The sequence below is a fragment of the Panthera tigris genome, chromosome A1 (genome assembly GCF_018350195.1).
Source record: "Panthera tigris isolate Pti1 chromosome A1, P.tigris_Pti1_mat1.1, whole genome shotgun sequence".
NCBI lineage: Eukaryota > Metazoa > Chordata > Mammalia > Carnivora > Felidae > Panthera > Panthera tigris.
In genome coordinates this window covers 89,007,539-89,022,264 of record NC_056660.1, presented here as the reverse complement: position 1 = coordinate 89,022,264, position 14,726 = coordinate 89,007,539, and the positions used below count along the sequence as shown (strand labels likewise).

The window sequence follows — 14,726 nt, the reverse complement described above, 5'->3', positions numbered from 1 at the left end:
GGAGAGCCAGGGAGTACAGTAACCTGGAAGGTGCCAGGAAAGAGTGTCAGCAAGGAGGAAGCATCAGAGAAGAGGGCAGATGAGGTGAGGCCGGAGAAGGAGCCTATGCCTTTAGGTTAGGATCGCTGAGGTTACTGGTGACCTTGACAAGAGCGGTTTCTGAGGAGGGTGGTCGCTAAAGCCTGCCCTGAGTGGCCTCCAGAGGGAATGAGGAAAGGGGGTGGAAACAAATACATCAGGTAGTTCTGGAGGGACAGTAGAGGGTTGAGTTATTTGGGAGGGAGATTAAAGTGGGAAAATTCATTGTAAATGTATTATTTATTCAAAGCCAAAAATTAAATAAAGAATAAACAAGGGGGAGAACAACAGTGGGAAATAGATACTATGCCAGGCTTGGGGGTGGGGGCAAGAGCCAGGTTCCAGACACTAAATTTAGGTCAGCACAGGACCAGGACAAACCTGCACTCTGGGAACCTGACACTGTGGCCCGGGCGCTAGGCCCAAGGCCTGGCCCTGCTGGGTTGGCCTCAGGCGGCCACGACGAGTTGTGCCCGGCTGGGTGTGGGCTCCCACCTGTCCGGGCCTGTTTCCCACGGCTGCCTGGGCCAGGCTGTGGGTGGCTTAGAGAGGACTGCTGACGGGCTGGGCTAGGGGGGGCGACAGAGAGAGGGCGCCAGGGGACCGAGGAGGCCGCAGACCAAAGCCAGTGATTGAGTGGCCCAGAGCAGAGGTGCAGGGAGCTGGCCGGCGCTTGGATCCAGTCGAGCAGTGCGGTCTGGCCCGCCCACAACTCTCATTCTTCTCTCCGCTTCCCGGCCCGGCCAGCCCTCAGCTTACGTCTCCGCCTGCCCGGCGTCAGCCCCGCCCTTCCTCTCCTAGTGGGTGCTCGGAGGCCCCTACTGGGTCTCCCCACTCCGAGCCGCGAACTGTCGGGTCCCTCGGCTTCTCCAGCACTGCTGGACTTAAGTGCGCTAAGGAAGCGCATGGCGGCGGTGGGGCCGCGGACTGGCCCCGGCTCCGGGGCCGAGGCGCTGGCACTGGCGGCAGAGCTGCAGGGCGAGGCCACATGCTCTATCTGCCTGGAGCTCTTCCGCGAGCCCGTATCCGTCGAGTGCGGTCACAGCTTCTGCCGCTCCTGTATCGCGCGCTGTTGGGAGCGCCCCGGCACAGGAACGACCACAGTGCCGCGCGCGCTGCCTTGTCCGCTGCCCTGCCCACAGTGTAGAGAGCCCGTGCGTCCCGGCCAGCTGCGGCCCAACAGGCAGCTGGCCTCAGTGGCCACGCTGCTGCGGCGCTTCAGCCTGCCTGCGGCCGCGCCAGGAGAACACCGGCCCCCGGAGGCGGCGGTGGCCGGGTGCGTACAGCATGGTGAACCGCTCAAGCTCTACTGCCAGGACGACGGACGCGCCATTTGCGTGGTGTGCGACCGCGCCCGCGAACACCGCGCGCACGCAGTGTTGCCGCTAGACGAGGCTGTGCAGGAAGCTAAGGTGAGGGCGGACCCCACCCATGCAGAGCCTCAGGACCCCAGTTCGGGTCCTGTCTTCCCGCGCAGACAGTGCAGACCTCTGGCAGGCAGGCAGGCAGGCAGGATACCCAGGTGAGACCCTGCCTCTTTCTTCCTGTTCCACTGGCTCTGGGACTGATTGCAGCACTCGCTGGGTCACCCACACACAACCAGTACCATCCTCCCACCCACCTCGAGCTTCCCTCTGGTCTCCCTACTGGATCGCCTAATTGATGCCCCCAGATTTCGCGATTTTCTTTCTGTCTGTCCCTGGCTTCTAGCGGTGTCTCCGTCACACCCCCACTTCCTCTGCCCCCATTCTCAGCCCCCGCCCTTTCCCTGGGCGTGGCTCTGTGCAATGTCCCCGCGTCCTGGAGTGGGACGACCTTCCAAAAAGGTTGGGGTAAAGCAGTGGGTGACTTCTGGGTTGAATAGAGCACCAAAAGCTGTCTTTGGTTGTGTCAAAGATATGGGTTTGAGGCACTTCTCTTTCCCACTTCCTTACTGGGGTGTGCACGGAGGCTTCAGGCACACAGCCCCCAGTTTTTCTTTACTCCTTAATCCGCTCCAGCACTCCCTCCCAGACGTCTTTCTGATGGTGATTAAGAGATCAGAGGACAAAACTAGGCAGGTTGGGCTGCCAAAGGGCCTGCATTTCAGCCAGGATTGTGCACAGATGGTTGGGGAAGTGAGACCTTGAGGTCTTTGGAGTCACCTTTCAATTGCCCCGTACCCCTATGTGCGTCTGCGCAGGCTGTCAGCTATCCCGATGTCCAGACAGGTCTTCAACCTTGCCTCCTCCTCTTCAATTAATAGGGCCTTGTCTTTCTCCTGGATGGCTCCGGGAAGGCACATGTAGGGTTTCCAGAGTCCTCTTCCCATAATGTCTCCCTTCTCACTCTCCTGCAGGAGCTCCTGGAGTCTAGGCTGAAGGTCTTGAGGAAGGATCTGGAAGACTATGAGGTGTTTCGTTCCACGGAAGAGAAGGAGAGCAAGGAGCTCCTGGTGAGCAGGGCACTTTCCAGGTGGGCCCTCTTTGGGTGACAACAGAGGACCCCACCATCCTGGCATTGTATGTGCAATCTTTAAAAAGAAGTGAAGAGTGAAAGTTGGAGGGGTGACAAATGTTAAAGGACAAAATCTGAGTAAAATTTGCAGTTCTTATTGGTTTTATTCAGTGATTCATGAACTGGGCAGTATCCCATCTAGCAGATAGAAAAAGAGCTCTGAAAAGCTATGCAAGCCAAGAGATTTTATAGGCAGTAGGGGGCAGGAACAAGGAAGTTATACTGGGCCAAAAAGCAGATGGATTATTGCAAGGTTACTTTCCCTGTTTGTCAGGTAGTTACCCAACTAATGCTGATCAGGTGACTCCTGATTGACTGGTTTAAGATTCTATTTCTGGGAGAACTGAAACTGTAATTAAGTCTCTGTTTCCTGATGGGGGACTTAGCGTGAGTGACTCCATTTTGGGCCTTTTGTCTTTTTTTTTTTTTCTAAATATGAAATTTACTGTCAAATTGGTTTCCATACAACACCCAATGCTCATGCCAACAGGTGCCCTCCTCAATGCCCATCACCCACTTTCCCCTCCCTGCTACCCCCCCATCAATCCTCAGTTTATTCTCAGTTTTTAAGAGTCTCTTATGGTTTGCCTCCCTTCCTCTCTAACTTTGTTTTCCCCCTTCTGCTCCCCCATGGTCTTCTGTTAAGTTTCTCAGGATCCACATATAAGTGAAAACATATAGTATCTGTCTTTCTCTGTATGACTTATTTCACTTAGCATAACACTCTCCACTTCCATTCACGTTGCTACCAAAGGCCACATTTCATTCTTTCTCATTGCCAAGTAGTATTCCATTGTATATATAAACCACATCTTCTTTATCCATTCATCAGTTGATGGACATTTAGGCTCTTTCCATAATTTGGCTATTGTTGAAAGTGCTGCTATAAACATTGGGGTACAAGTGCCCCTATGCATCAGCACTCCTGTATCCCGTGGGTAAATTCCTAGCAGTGCTATTGCTGGGTCATAGGGTAGATCTGTTTTTAATTTTTTGAGGAACCTCCACACTGTTTTCCAGAGTGGCTGCACCAGTTTGCATTCCCACCAACAGGGCAAGACGGTTCCCGTTTCTCCACATCCTCTCCAGCATCTATAGTCTCCTGATTTGTTCATTTTAGCCACTCTGACTGGCGTGAGGTGGTATCTCAGTGTGGTTTTGATTTGTATTTCCCTGATGAGGAGCGACGTTGAGCATCTTTTCATGCGTCTGTTGGCCATCTGGATGTCTTCTTTAGAGAAGTGTCTATTCATGTTTTCTGCCCATTTCTTCACTGGATTATTTGTTTTTTGGGTGTGGAGTTTGATGAGCTCTTTATAGATTTTGGATACTAGCCCTTTGTACAATATGTCATTTGCAAATATCTTTTCCCATTCCGTTGGCTGTCTTTTAGTTTTGTTGATTGTTTTCTTTACAGTGCAGAAACTTTTTATCTTCATGAGGTCCCAATAGTTCATTTTTGCTTTTAATTCCCTTGCCTTTTGGGATGTGTCAAGTAAGAAATTGCTGCGGCTGAGGTCAGAGAGGTTTTTTCCTGCTTTCCCCTCTAGGGTTTTGATGGTTTCCTGTCTCACATTCAGGTCCTTTTTCCATTTTGAGTTTATTTTTGTGAATAGTGTAGGAAAGTGGTCTAGTTTCATTCTTCTGCATGTTGCTGTCCAGTTCTCCCAGCACCATTTGTTAAAGAGACTGTCTTTTTTCCATTGGATATTCTTTCCTTCTTTGTCAAAGATTAGTTGACCATACTTTTGTGGGTCCAATTCTGGAGGCTCTATTCTATTCCATTGGTCTATGTGTCTGTTTTTGTGCCAATACCATGCTGTCTTGATGATTACAGCTTTGTAGTAGAGGCTAAAGTCTGGGATTGTGATACCTCCCACTTTAGTCTTCTTCTTCAGTATTACTTTGGCTATGTGGGGTCTTTTGTGGTTCCATACAAATTTTAGGATGGTTTTTAACTCAAAATAAATGTGTTCGGGGGTGGGAGGGAGTGACCTCAGTTTAATTCTTGCAGTGGCTCTAGGAGGCACTAATTTATCCCTCCTACTTTTCAAATGAGGAAACTGCAGCCCAGGGTGGTTCTGAGGCAAGTATAAGTTGCCCTAGATTGATGGGAGAGCACATCTGTGACAGGGGACATGAGAGCATGTGTTGAAGCTGCTCTGCACTCAGAGGTGGGATATTTAAATTAGAGGCTGTGCTTGGTGGGTATGTGTAGTTGAGTCTCTGACCCCTGACCAGTGAGGGGGACGGAACTTTGTCCTGTGGGATGGCTCAGAGTCTCCTGTCCAAATGCCACATCTTGATGCCTGTGCCCCATTGCCTCTCCAACTTCTCTCCTGAGACAGAAGCAGATGGCAGCTGAGCGAGAGAAGGTGGGTGCAGAGTTCCAGGCTCTGCGGGCCTTCCTGGTGGAGCAGGAGGGCCGGCTCCTGGGCCGCCTGGAGGAGCTGTCACGGGAGGTGACACAGAAGCAAAATGAGAACATAGCTCAGCTTGAGGGTGAAATCACCCAGCTCTCCAAGCTCAGCAGCCAGATCCAGGAGACATCTCGAAAGCCTGACCTTGACTTTCTTCAGGTGAGTCTGGCTTGGCCAGAGGTATGGATCATTTATCCTAAGGCTTCATAAACAGTGAGAACAGAGTTAGATCCTGTGAGTTGAGTAGAATCACATACTCAAGCAGAAGGGGACTGGAGAAAACTGCCCTGATTCTTCTGGGGTTAAAGGTCTAAAAAGTTGTGATAAAAATTTCTTGACCTCGAGTCACAATAAAGATCTTACTGGCTTTACTCAACGACATGAATTGAGCAACATCCAATCTAGCAGACAGAAAGGAGTTCCAAAGAGCTATATGCAAGGCTTATGTCATATTCCAGGATGTAAACCTTATGCCAAAAGTCTCATAAAATAATACTTTACTACTCCGGATGTACTTTGACATTTTCTATTCTATTTCCTTTTAAAATAAATAGTCACACTCTCTCCCTCCTTCCCCTGCTCATTCTCTCAATATTTATTAATATTACTAATATTATTAATAAACTTTAAAAAGGGGGGGGGTTGGGTGGCTCACTTGGTTAAGCTTCAGACTCTTGATTTCAGCTCAGGTCATGATCTCATGGTTGGTGGGATCAAGTCCCGTATGGATCTGCAGTGACAGCAAGGAGCCTGCTTGGGATTCTCTCTCCCTCACTCTCTGCCCTTCCCCCACTTGCTCATGGGCTCTCTCAAAATAAATAAATAGTCACAATCCACAAATTGGTCAAGAATAGGCATTTGAAAGGTGCTGGTATGAGTAACCAGTCATTGCATAAGAGCTGTGACTTATCTGGGGTGGTGTAGAGCGGGTAGGCAACACTGGATCCCAGCACAAAGCTCCAGTGATGATTCTGTAATGAAGAGAGCATTTGCAAAGCTGTGGGCAGAGAGTTGATAAAACACCCAGAAACCAGCCACAGCAGGAAGCCATTGACACCTGGGCCCATAAAGGTGGTAGGGAGTGGTAGTACACCTTATTGCTTATTCCTCTGGGGGTACCTAGATCCCTGGGTGCCTTGGTTGGCCAAGGCTCTGACTCTTGATCTCAGATCAGGTCTTGATCTCAAGGTTGTGAGTTCAAGCCCCACCTTGGGCTATAAACTGCTTGTGGAGCCTACTAAAAAAATAAAAATATAAAAAGTTGCATATTCCTCTGGAAGCAGCACAAGGGGTCAGTTTTATTTTCTCAAAAGTAACTGGAGGTTACCTGGTGCTGATTTGGCTTTCTTTTATCTTTCTTTCCAGGAATTCAAAAACACACTAAGCAGGTGAGTGGACCTAAGATTTCCTTAGGTCTTTCCAAGCTGGCTCTTCTTCTTTTCCACTGAGCTCTCTCTCTTCATCCCCTCATCCCTGACCTCACACTCCCAATTCCCACATTGCCTTACCTATGTACCTTCTAAGGCAAATGTCCACCTGCCTGGCTGTGGATATTCTGCTGCAAGATCAGCCTCTCTTTTTCTACCTCTCCCCACCAAGAGGACCTTACCATCCTAATTGTCACAGCCTGGTGGGAGTGGGACAGTGTTTGTGGGCCTTCCTCAGGCTCTTTGTCCTGCAGATGCAGCAATGTGCCTGGTCCCAAGCCAACCACAGTCTCTTCTGAGATGAAGAATAAAGTCTGGAATGTTTCCCTCAAGACCTTTGTCTTAAAGGGGCTGCTCAAGAAGTTCAAAGGTAGGGCCTGTTCTTGGGGTTGGGCCATGCAGTGCTGGTGGCCATGGTGTGTTTCTGGTAGTTTGGGGGCCCAGGAATGTGTCTTTCCAGAAGGTTTGTTAGAAAATAGGAGCTAGGGTGTGTCAAGGACAGATTGGTGCAGGGAGATGGTGGTGGCAAATCCATTCAGCAGCCCCTGCTCCCAGAGCACAAAGATTCCCCCAGGGACAGGCAGGGTAGAGGGCTACTGGGGCAAGAAGAAGGATGAGGAGGGAGAGCTCAGCTCAGACTAGCTCAGGCAAAAGAGAGGGAAGTGGAAGAGGTAGAGCTAGGATACTGCCCCTTCTTGACCCCTCACACTTGACCCAGTGTCTACACATCAACTCTCAGCCTTCGGGGTATCTGGCTGTAAATGTCAGAGGAGGTGATATTCACCATCATTGCCAGATAGACAATCTTCTGAGTCATTTACGAATATCCTGCTTTGTTTCTCCTCCTCAGAGGATCTTCGGGGAGAGCTAGAGAAAGAGGAGAAAGGTAAGATGGTTCTTGTGATAGTGATTTCCCATTATTTGGCCATGTAGAGAATCCACTGCCTCCCCATGATTGTTTCTCTGGGCTTTGTGAATGGCTGGTTCCTTCTACCTGCCTGCCTCTGCCCTCCCCTCATCCTTGCCTCCCAGTTCTGGCTCCCTCAGGCCTCAGTGGGACCTGTAGGCCTATAAATTGCGGACCAGTCACCTGGATGAGCCTCTCTCCCCATTCCCCCTTCCAGACAAACAGAGACCTCTCCTGGGGACAGGGCTTGTGTGCAGGGGTCAGGCAAAGCAGGAAGAGATTGAAGACAGGAAGGGAGGAGGTTCTTACTACTGCAGAGCTCTGGGGTGAGTGGGATCCAACTCTGCAGGAGGGCAGAGGGGGGCACATATTCATGATGCTAATGATTGATCAAGCTATGTCAGAATTTACCATGGAAGGATCTAAACCAAGTCAGATCATGACCCTCCTCTGCACAGAACCCTAGGACAGCCCCTCTCATTCAATAATGTCCTCTCTATGGCCTTCAAGGCTTCATAGGCTCTGAACTCACTGCACACTCTCCCTCTAGCTTACTCTGTGCAGCCACAACAAGTGCTCTTTGCTGCTTCTGAAATGCACTAAGCACACCCCCACCTCAGAGCATTTGCACTGCACTGGCTGGCCTCAGCCTTGAATATACTTCCTCTAGACAGCTACATGCCTGGCTTCCTCACCTCCTTTATGTCTTTGCTCAAATGCATACCTAGGCCTTTTCACCTTCCCTGGCCACTCTAATTGAAATTACAGCCTTCTCTTCTGACTCCTCTTATTGTCCATGTTCACCATTTATTGTCTCTTCTTTCCTTCCCCCAGAAAGGAAGCTACAGGAGGGCAGGGATACTGAACCGTGGGATTCCCAGGGCCTAGAATAGTCCTAGAACATAGTACTTATGACAAGTGTGCATATTTTAAGTTTTTATTATGAAAAAATTTAAATATATACAAAAGTAGAGAGAAGATCATAATGAATATTATGTTCTCATCATAGACCTTCAGCTGATATTTTTCATAAACGCCCCTACCCGCTTCTTCCCACTGGATTATTTGGAAGCAAATCATGGATAAGTTATTTCCATAAATATCAGTATGTTATCTCTAAAGATAGACTTAAAAAAAACCCACAAAGCCATAATCACAATTAGAAAAAGTAATGCTTCTTTCCAATACCTAGTGTTTGAAATTCTCCAGTTGTCTTTTAAATTGTATTTGTCGATCTGTTCTAATTGTGATCCAAAGTAGGTTCACACATTCCTTTTGTTTGGCTTCCACTTGTACATGTTTTGGGGGGATGGTGGAGGAGAAGTAAGACGGGAGCTGGGGAGAGGGCTTGCATGGGACATCTCTCCCTGTCTCTGCCTTCAGTGGAGCTGACCTTGGACCCCGACACTGCCAACCCCCGCCTCATCCTCTCTCTGGATCTTAAGAGCGTGCGCCTTGGACAGCGGGCGCAGGACTTGCCCTGCCACCCACGCCGCTTTGACACCAACACGCGAGTCTTGGCGTCCTGTGGTTTCTCCTCCGGGCGGCACCACTGGGAGGTGGAAGTGGGCTCCAAGGACGGCTGGGCCTTCGGCGTGGCGCGAGAGAGCGTGCGCCGCAAGGGCCTCACGCCCTTCACCCCTGAGGAGGGCGTCTGGGCACTGCAGCTCAACAGCGGGAAGTACTGGGCAGTGACTAGCCCTGAACGGACGCCCCTCAGCTGTGGCCACCTGTCCCGTGTGCGGGTGGCCCTGGATCTAGAGGTGGGGGCCGTGTCCTTCTACGCCGTGGAGGACATGCGCCACCTCTACACCTTCCGCGTCAACTTCCACGAGCGAGTGTTCCCCCTTTTCTCTGTCTGCTCCACCGGCACCTACTTGCGAATCTGGCCTTGAAAGTCTTTGGCCTCCCAGAGAGGGTGAATCAGTCGAGGGTGAATACCTACTCATCCCGGCTGCCCATGGGAAGCAATGCTGCCCTCTGTCGGAGCCTCCTGGTTACTGTGGGCCTGCCTTCCAGATTGGCTCTGGGCTGCCTTGGAGGGGCTCCTGCAGACCACAACATTGGAGACAGAAAACGGGTGATTATGGAAAAGGGTTCCGTGGTCAACTGAGTAGAAGAGAAGATGCCTTGGACCCTTGGCGCCTGTCCTCTGCCTGTTGTCGACATGTGGATTCAGCTAGCCTGAGCTGTGAGGACTTGGAGGTGGGTGAGGACAGGAGCCCAGCTATTGACAGAGGTGTTTCCCATCACTGGGACTTTCTACCTGGACTTAGCAGGGCCTCTGGGTCTGGAGCAATAGCAAGTACAGTGCTGTCCTCAGGTGCAAGGGGGCAGGTTCAGGCCCAGCCAGCCAAGTTCATGACCACTTCTGCTTTGCCTTCTTGTCAGCTTCTAGCTCTGCCTTCAGACGCCTGGATCCACCACTCATGGAGGAGCATTGTACTCCCAGGTCAGAGAACAGCTTGGGACAGAACTGAAAGGAGATTCTTGACATGTACATGAGAGGAAAGCCCAGGACAATGGCATTTATCATGGCTACCTTCCAATACCCCTTAATGATGATACAGAGTGATATGTACATCCTCTGCCACAGTGACAGCCATGTGTTCTCACACATGCCTAAACCCCTTTCAAACGCCAAAGTATAGTCTCCCTTGAGTAAGGAGACCAAAGTCTATGGGATTTTGAAACACAAAACAACACTTATAATTTTACAGATGCAACTAATATCAGCATGGGAATGCACAGAGCACAAACATGCCCCTGATATACCCTTCCTGGAACTTGTCAAATGTGTGCCAACAGCAGAGGACCCTGGTGCCAAGGTCTGCTCAGCCTGTGCCCTGGTGGGGTGTTATTCCCTTGGCTAATTGTTCCCGAGCTTCTGTTTGGGTGGGCTTCTGGGAGGGGGTTTTGGGCAGTTTCCTGTTTAGTGCTACCCAGGGAAGGGGGATGAGGAGATGGAAATACAAACTCTGAGCTCATTTCTAGGGTGGCTTAGCTCATTCTTGACTCCTCCAGTCTGAGTGCAAGAGCACAAGTAGTAGCGAAGGTTTCTGCTAGACTGGGTGATCAGGTGTGTTTAAATGTGTGAGGAATGTGTGCATGTATGTTTATATCTCAGATTGAGGGGGCAGGGGTTTGTGTGGATTTTGGAGAGCAGTTTTATCAGCTCATGTGTAGGTTTAGGTATTGCAAACAGACCTAGGTCAATTTGGTAATACCCTATTTTTCATTTGTTGTTAAATATTAGCCACTCCACATTTAGGTGAGGGTCATGGTTTTCCTCCCCCACTACCTAGCTAACTGGCTAGATGAATCTGTTTAGACAGATATGTTGGCATGTAGGGACAGTGACAATTGAATAACCTGGTCTGCAAGTGTCATGGGGTTTCTGTGCTCTGTCCCTGAGATGCTCCAAGCACACTTTGAATACAGGGGTCTTACAGGGGAGGCATGACACTGTTCTAGAGGCAGACACAGTGGACATAGCACCAGGAAATCTGAATCCAATGTCCTATGGGCCTGGGTCAGGATCATATAAGTGTCCAGCCTACAGTATAATTGTATCATTCCAGAGGGTGAATCCTATGTTGTGTTCATATATGGAGAAGTTCTAGAACACTGCAGCCAATCCATGTATTTGAATACTAGTCATTTCCACAAGGACCCCCCCCCCCTTTAACACTCACTTGCTAATTAAATCGCCTAATGTTATCGTCAAGCCCTGATATTATCTGGGTTTATATGGCTTTTGGACTGAGTATCACAGTTACCTTTAAGGTCACATAACAACTGTGCTGAAGTATTGCAACACATATTACAGGTCACAGAAGGTGGGTGGCTGGTGGAGGTGCCTGTAGGGCCAGGTCTGGGGACTGTACGAGTGGCTGTCTGTGTGTATATTTTCAGCTTTTGTGTTTGTGAATGTGATTGTGTGTCTATCGAAGTATGTGTTTGCAGAGTTAATAACTACATAGACATCTATATATCTGAAGAAATATAACAACAGTTACAGTAACAATCACACATTGAGATGTTCTCTTTTGGTCAACAAGGCAATGCAGTGACTTTGGATGTCACAATGCTGATGTGAGGGTATGTGTGATTGTATGCAATTTTCTCTCCCATCCTTTGGGATCCTAAGATCTGTTAGGTGTTCAGGTCTCTGAAAGCAATGACTGGCTTAACTTGGGTCCTTCTGACCCCACCCATTAGTCCCAGATGCTTGTGAATTGCATGAGCTAGTTCCCTGACAACAGACCCTTAAATGGTTCCTCAGCATACAGACTTGAGGGTGCCCATGGATCTAAGTCACCTGGCCTTGCAGGGACCATAAAGCAGATTGGGCCACCAGGGAAAGGTCCATCACTTACAGCAGTCACTTTCTTTTTTTTTAATTTAAAATTTTACTTTGAGTTGGTTAACATAAAGTGTTATATTAGTTTCAGGTGTACAATATAGTTAATTCAACACCATACATCACCCTGTACTCATCATGACAGGTGTATTATTTAATCCCCATCACCTATTTAATCCATCCTCCCCTCCCCTCTCCTCTGATCACCATGAGTTCATTCTCTATAGTTAAGAGTCTGTTTCTTGATCTTATTTTTTTCCTTTTGCTCACTTGATTTGTTTCTTAAATTCCACACACGAGTGAAATCATATGGTATTTGCCTTTCTCTGACTTATTTCACTTAACATTATACTCTCTAGCTCCATCCATGTGCTTGCAAATGGCAAAGTTTCATTCCTTTCTATGGCTGAATAACATTCCATTGTATATATATACTACTTCTTCTTTACCCATTCATCAATGATGGACACTTGGGCTGCTTCCATATCTTGTACAGCCGCAACTTCCTGACCGTTGCAGGGCTAGGGCTCCTGTCTCTCACCTGGGCTCTCACCCTGCTCTCTATCCCCTGGGCTTTTAGGGACTCTTACAGAACCAGCACCTCCAGAGTTGAGGTGGGCCCCAAAGGTTGCCTTTTCCTTTATTATTTTTAACTATTTGAAAGTTTTTATTTTTTTATTTTTTATTTTATTTTTTTTAATATGAAATTTATTGTCAAATTGGTTTCTATAGAACACCCAGTGCTCATCCCAACAGGTGCCCTCCTCAATACCCATCACCCACCTTCATCAACCCTCAGTTTGTTTTCAGTTTTTAACAGTCTCTTATGTTTTGGCTCCCTCCCTCTCTAACCTCTTTTTTTTTTTTTTTCTTCCCCTCCTCCATGGTTTTCTATTAAGTTTCTCAGGATCCACATAAGAGTGAAAACATATGGTTATCTGTCTTTCTCTGTATGACTTATTTCACTTAGCATAACACTCTCCAGTTCCATCCAGGTTGCTACAAAAGGTTGCCTTTTCCTAACTTGCCTAAAGGTGCCTCAGGGGCTAGGGAACCCCACGCCTGATCCAGTCCTTTTCCCACCAGCACCTCCTCACGCTCTGACCTTCTGATTTTTCCCAACACCCTCTCTCAGCCTCTCACTCACTGCCCACTGACAGCCCACCTTACCAGCCCGGACCTGGATTCCTTCGGAACAGGCCTACTGACACCCTTACCCTAGCTCCTCCCTCGCAGCCCTGACCTTGGACTCATTCTCATACAGAATAAGCCTTGGACCTATCTATCCAACTCGTCTTTGCCCCCGACTCCCAAGCCCGAGAAAGACCTCGGGTCTTCCTACAGCTCCGCCCACTGGAGGCCCCGCCCCCGCCCACGTCGGGTAATACTCTCACCCTATCTCTCACACGATCCGCCCTGTCTCCCAGGATTTGCGGTTTGGCCTGCCGCGCTGACACTGAAGTACCCGGAGAGGCAGCGAGGGCCCAACTGGGCCCTAGTTGGTGGAGAGACACCGGCCGGCTTGTTACTACTTAGCTCCTTCCTGTGGTTCATTGCGGCTGCGCGGCAGACGATGACAGCATCAAGTATTCTTGCGCAGAAGCGGAGTTTACGGTTGGCTCCATAGCTCAGGGGTTAGAGCACTGGTCTTGTAAACCAGGGGTCGCGAGTTCAAATCTCGCTGGGGCCTGCTGGTGCGTGTTTTTTTCCCCACCCTTTCCTCAAAGGTGGAAAAGCGGAAGATGCTTGAGCCAACACGAATTTCCGCTTTTCTTAGAGACCAGGCCTTAGGCGGAGCTGCCTGTTCCTTGACACTTAGATGCCCACCGACTAAAAGTGGCTTTACTTTTTGAAGAACCAAACCCACTGCGTCCGTGACCTTTCGATCACAGGCTCCGCTGGCTCCGCGCGTCTTCTCCACAGCGGTCCTTCGCTGGTATGCTTTGCAGGCTCTCTGCAAGTTCGTGGAAGGTCTTTCCGTTCCCCTCCTCTCACCTACTCAGGCCAGGGAGTCGCCCTGGTCTCTGTCTTCTTCGTTAAGTGGGGACCACCTGTCTGTGCCCACCTCTTCACAACGCACCCTGGGAATCTATTTTAGTCTGGAGGGGGACTAGGTTTAAGCCTTACCCTTGGCTCGCCATCGCTCTCCACAATCTAGCTTCCATAGTGAGGTGGTTGTCCAGTAGGGCAGGAACATAGGGTCAACGAATTCCAGGACCCCGGGACGCGCAGGTGCCGGAAGGTGCTGGTACGCTCCTGGCCTATCCTGGGCGTGTCTGTTCGGGTCTTGAAGCACTCTTGGCTCTTTGGATGGGAGCCGGCCGGTGCAAAGGCCTGTGGCCCCCATCCACCACGCTCCCTACCGGCTTACTCCCTTTGCCTCTTCTCCGGCGTCTACCCAGGTTTCCGCAAGCGGTTTTCTCCACTCTGTTGCCCCAGGCCGGGGTTGTTTTCGAAACCCGAATCGCGATAGAGTGCTGCCAGGAGTCAGCCGCGTCCCCACGTGGGGACTTTTCTGAAGGTCCCGTTTGACTTGGAGAGAGGACTCTTGCGGGCTAGGATAGCGCGGCGGGGCATGGTCACGCCTCTGCCTGAGCCACGGCTGCCTAGTAGTGCGGGCGAAAGCCGTGGCGGGATGGTGCCCTAGACCCTCCGTGAGCCTGGCTCTGCCTATCTGGCAGCGCCCCAGTTGTTCACTGGGGATTTAGTTTCATTTTGTACACTTGACTTCCTTTAACAGCATAAATAAATAAATAAATCAAAGTCAGAAGGTCAGCAGTTGTGTTTTTATTGTTTTGTTTAAAAGAAAAACTAAATGGTTAAAAAAAGACCGGAAGTAAATGGGACAATTATAGTCTTTAGGGCAGGTGTTACTAATTGTGGAAGTTTGTACTTTTCTATATATAATTCCATAGAGAAGAGAAGCAAATGCTTACGACACGGAGGTGGTAGTAACGCAGGCCGAGGACACACGGTGGCTTAGGGCAGAAGAGAGCCCATCTAACGCTTTATGCGTCTCGAAAAGAGACGAGGAC

General features: G+C 49.6%; 1 protein-coding gene and 1 non-coding gene across 7 annotated transcripts; both read left to right on the top strand.

Annotated features, from left to right (window-relative positions):
- Positions 1 to 738: 738 nt before the first annotated feature.
- TRIM7 (tripartite motif containing 7) lies at positions 739 to 9,223 on the top strand. Of its 6 annotated transcripts, XM_042981682.1 has the most exons (8): positions 742 to 1,490; positions 2,417 to 2,512; positions 4,923 to 5,153; positions 6,360 to 6,382; positions 6,676 to 6,791; positions 7,272 to 7,307; positions 7,546 to 7,654; positions 8,712 to 8,860. In XM_042981682.1, exons 1-8 carry the CDS (start codon positions 984 to 986, stop codon positions 8,770 to 8,772), a joined length of 1,179 nt encoding a protein of 392 aa, XP_042837616.1. In that variant the 5' UTR covers positions 742 to 983; the 3' UTR covers positions 8,773 to 8,860. The 6 variants fall into 6 exon arrangements, with proteins under 6 accessions (XP_042837638.1, XP_042837628.1, XP_042837616.1 ...); XM_042981664.1 differs by lacking the exon at positions 7,546 to 7,654 and having other exon boundaries at positions 815 to 1,490; positions 8,712 to 9,223; XM_042981689.1 differs by lacking the exons at positions 742 to 1,490; positions 7,546 to 7,654 and adding an exon at positions 1,878 to 1,904 and having other exon boundaries at positions 8,712 to 9,223.
- A 4,085-nt stretch (positions 9,224 to 13,308) lies between these two features.
- TRNAT-UGU lies at positions 13,309 to 13,381 on the top strand. The gene has a single exon. It is a non-coding gene; the product is annotated as a tRNA-Thr (tRNA).
- Positions 13,382 to 14,726: the final 1,345 nt, after the last annotated feature.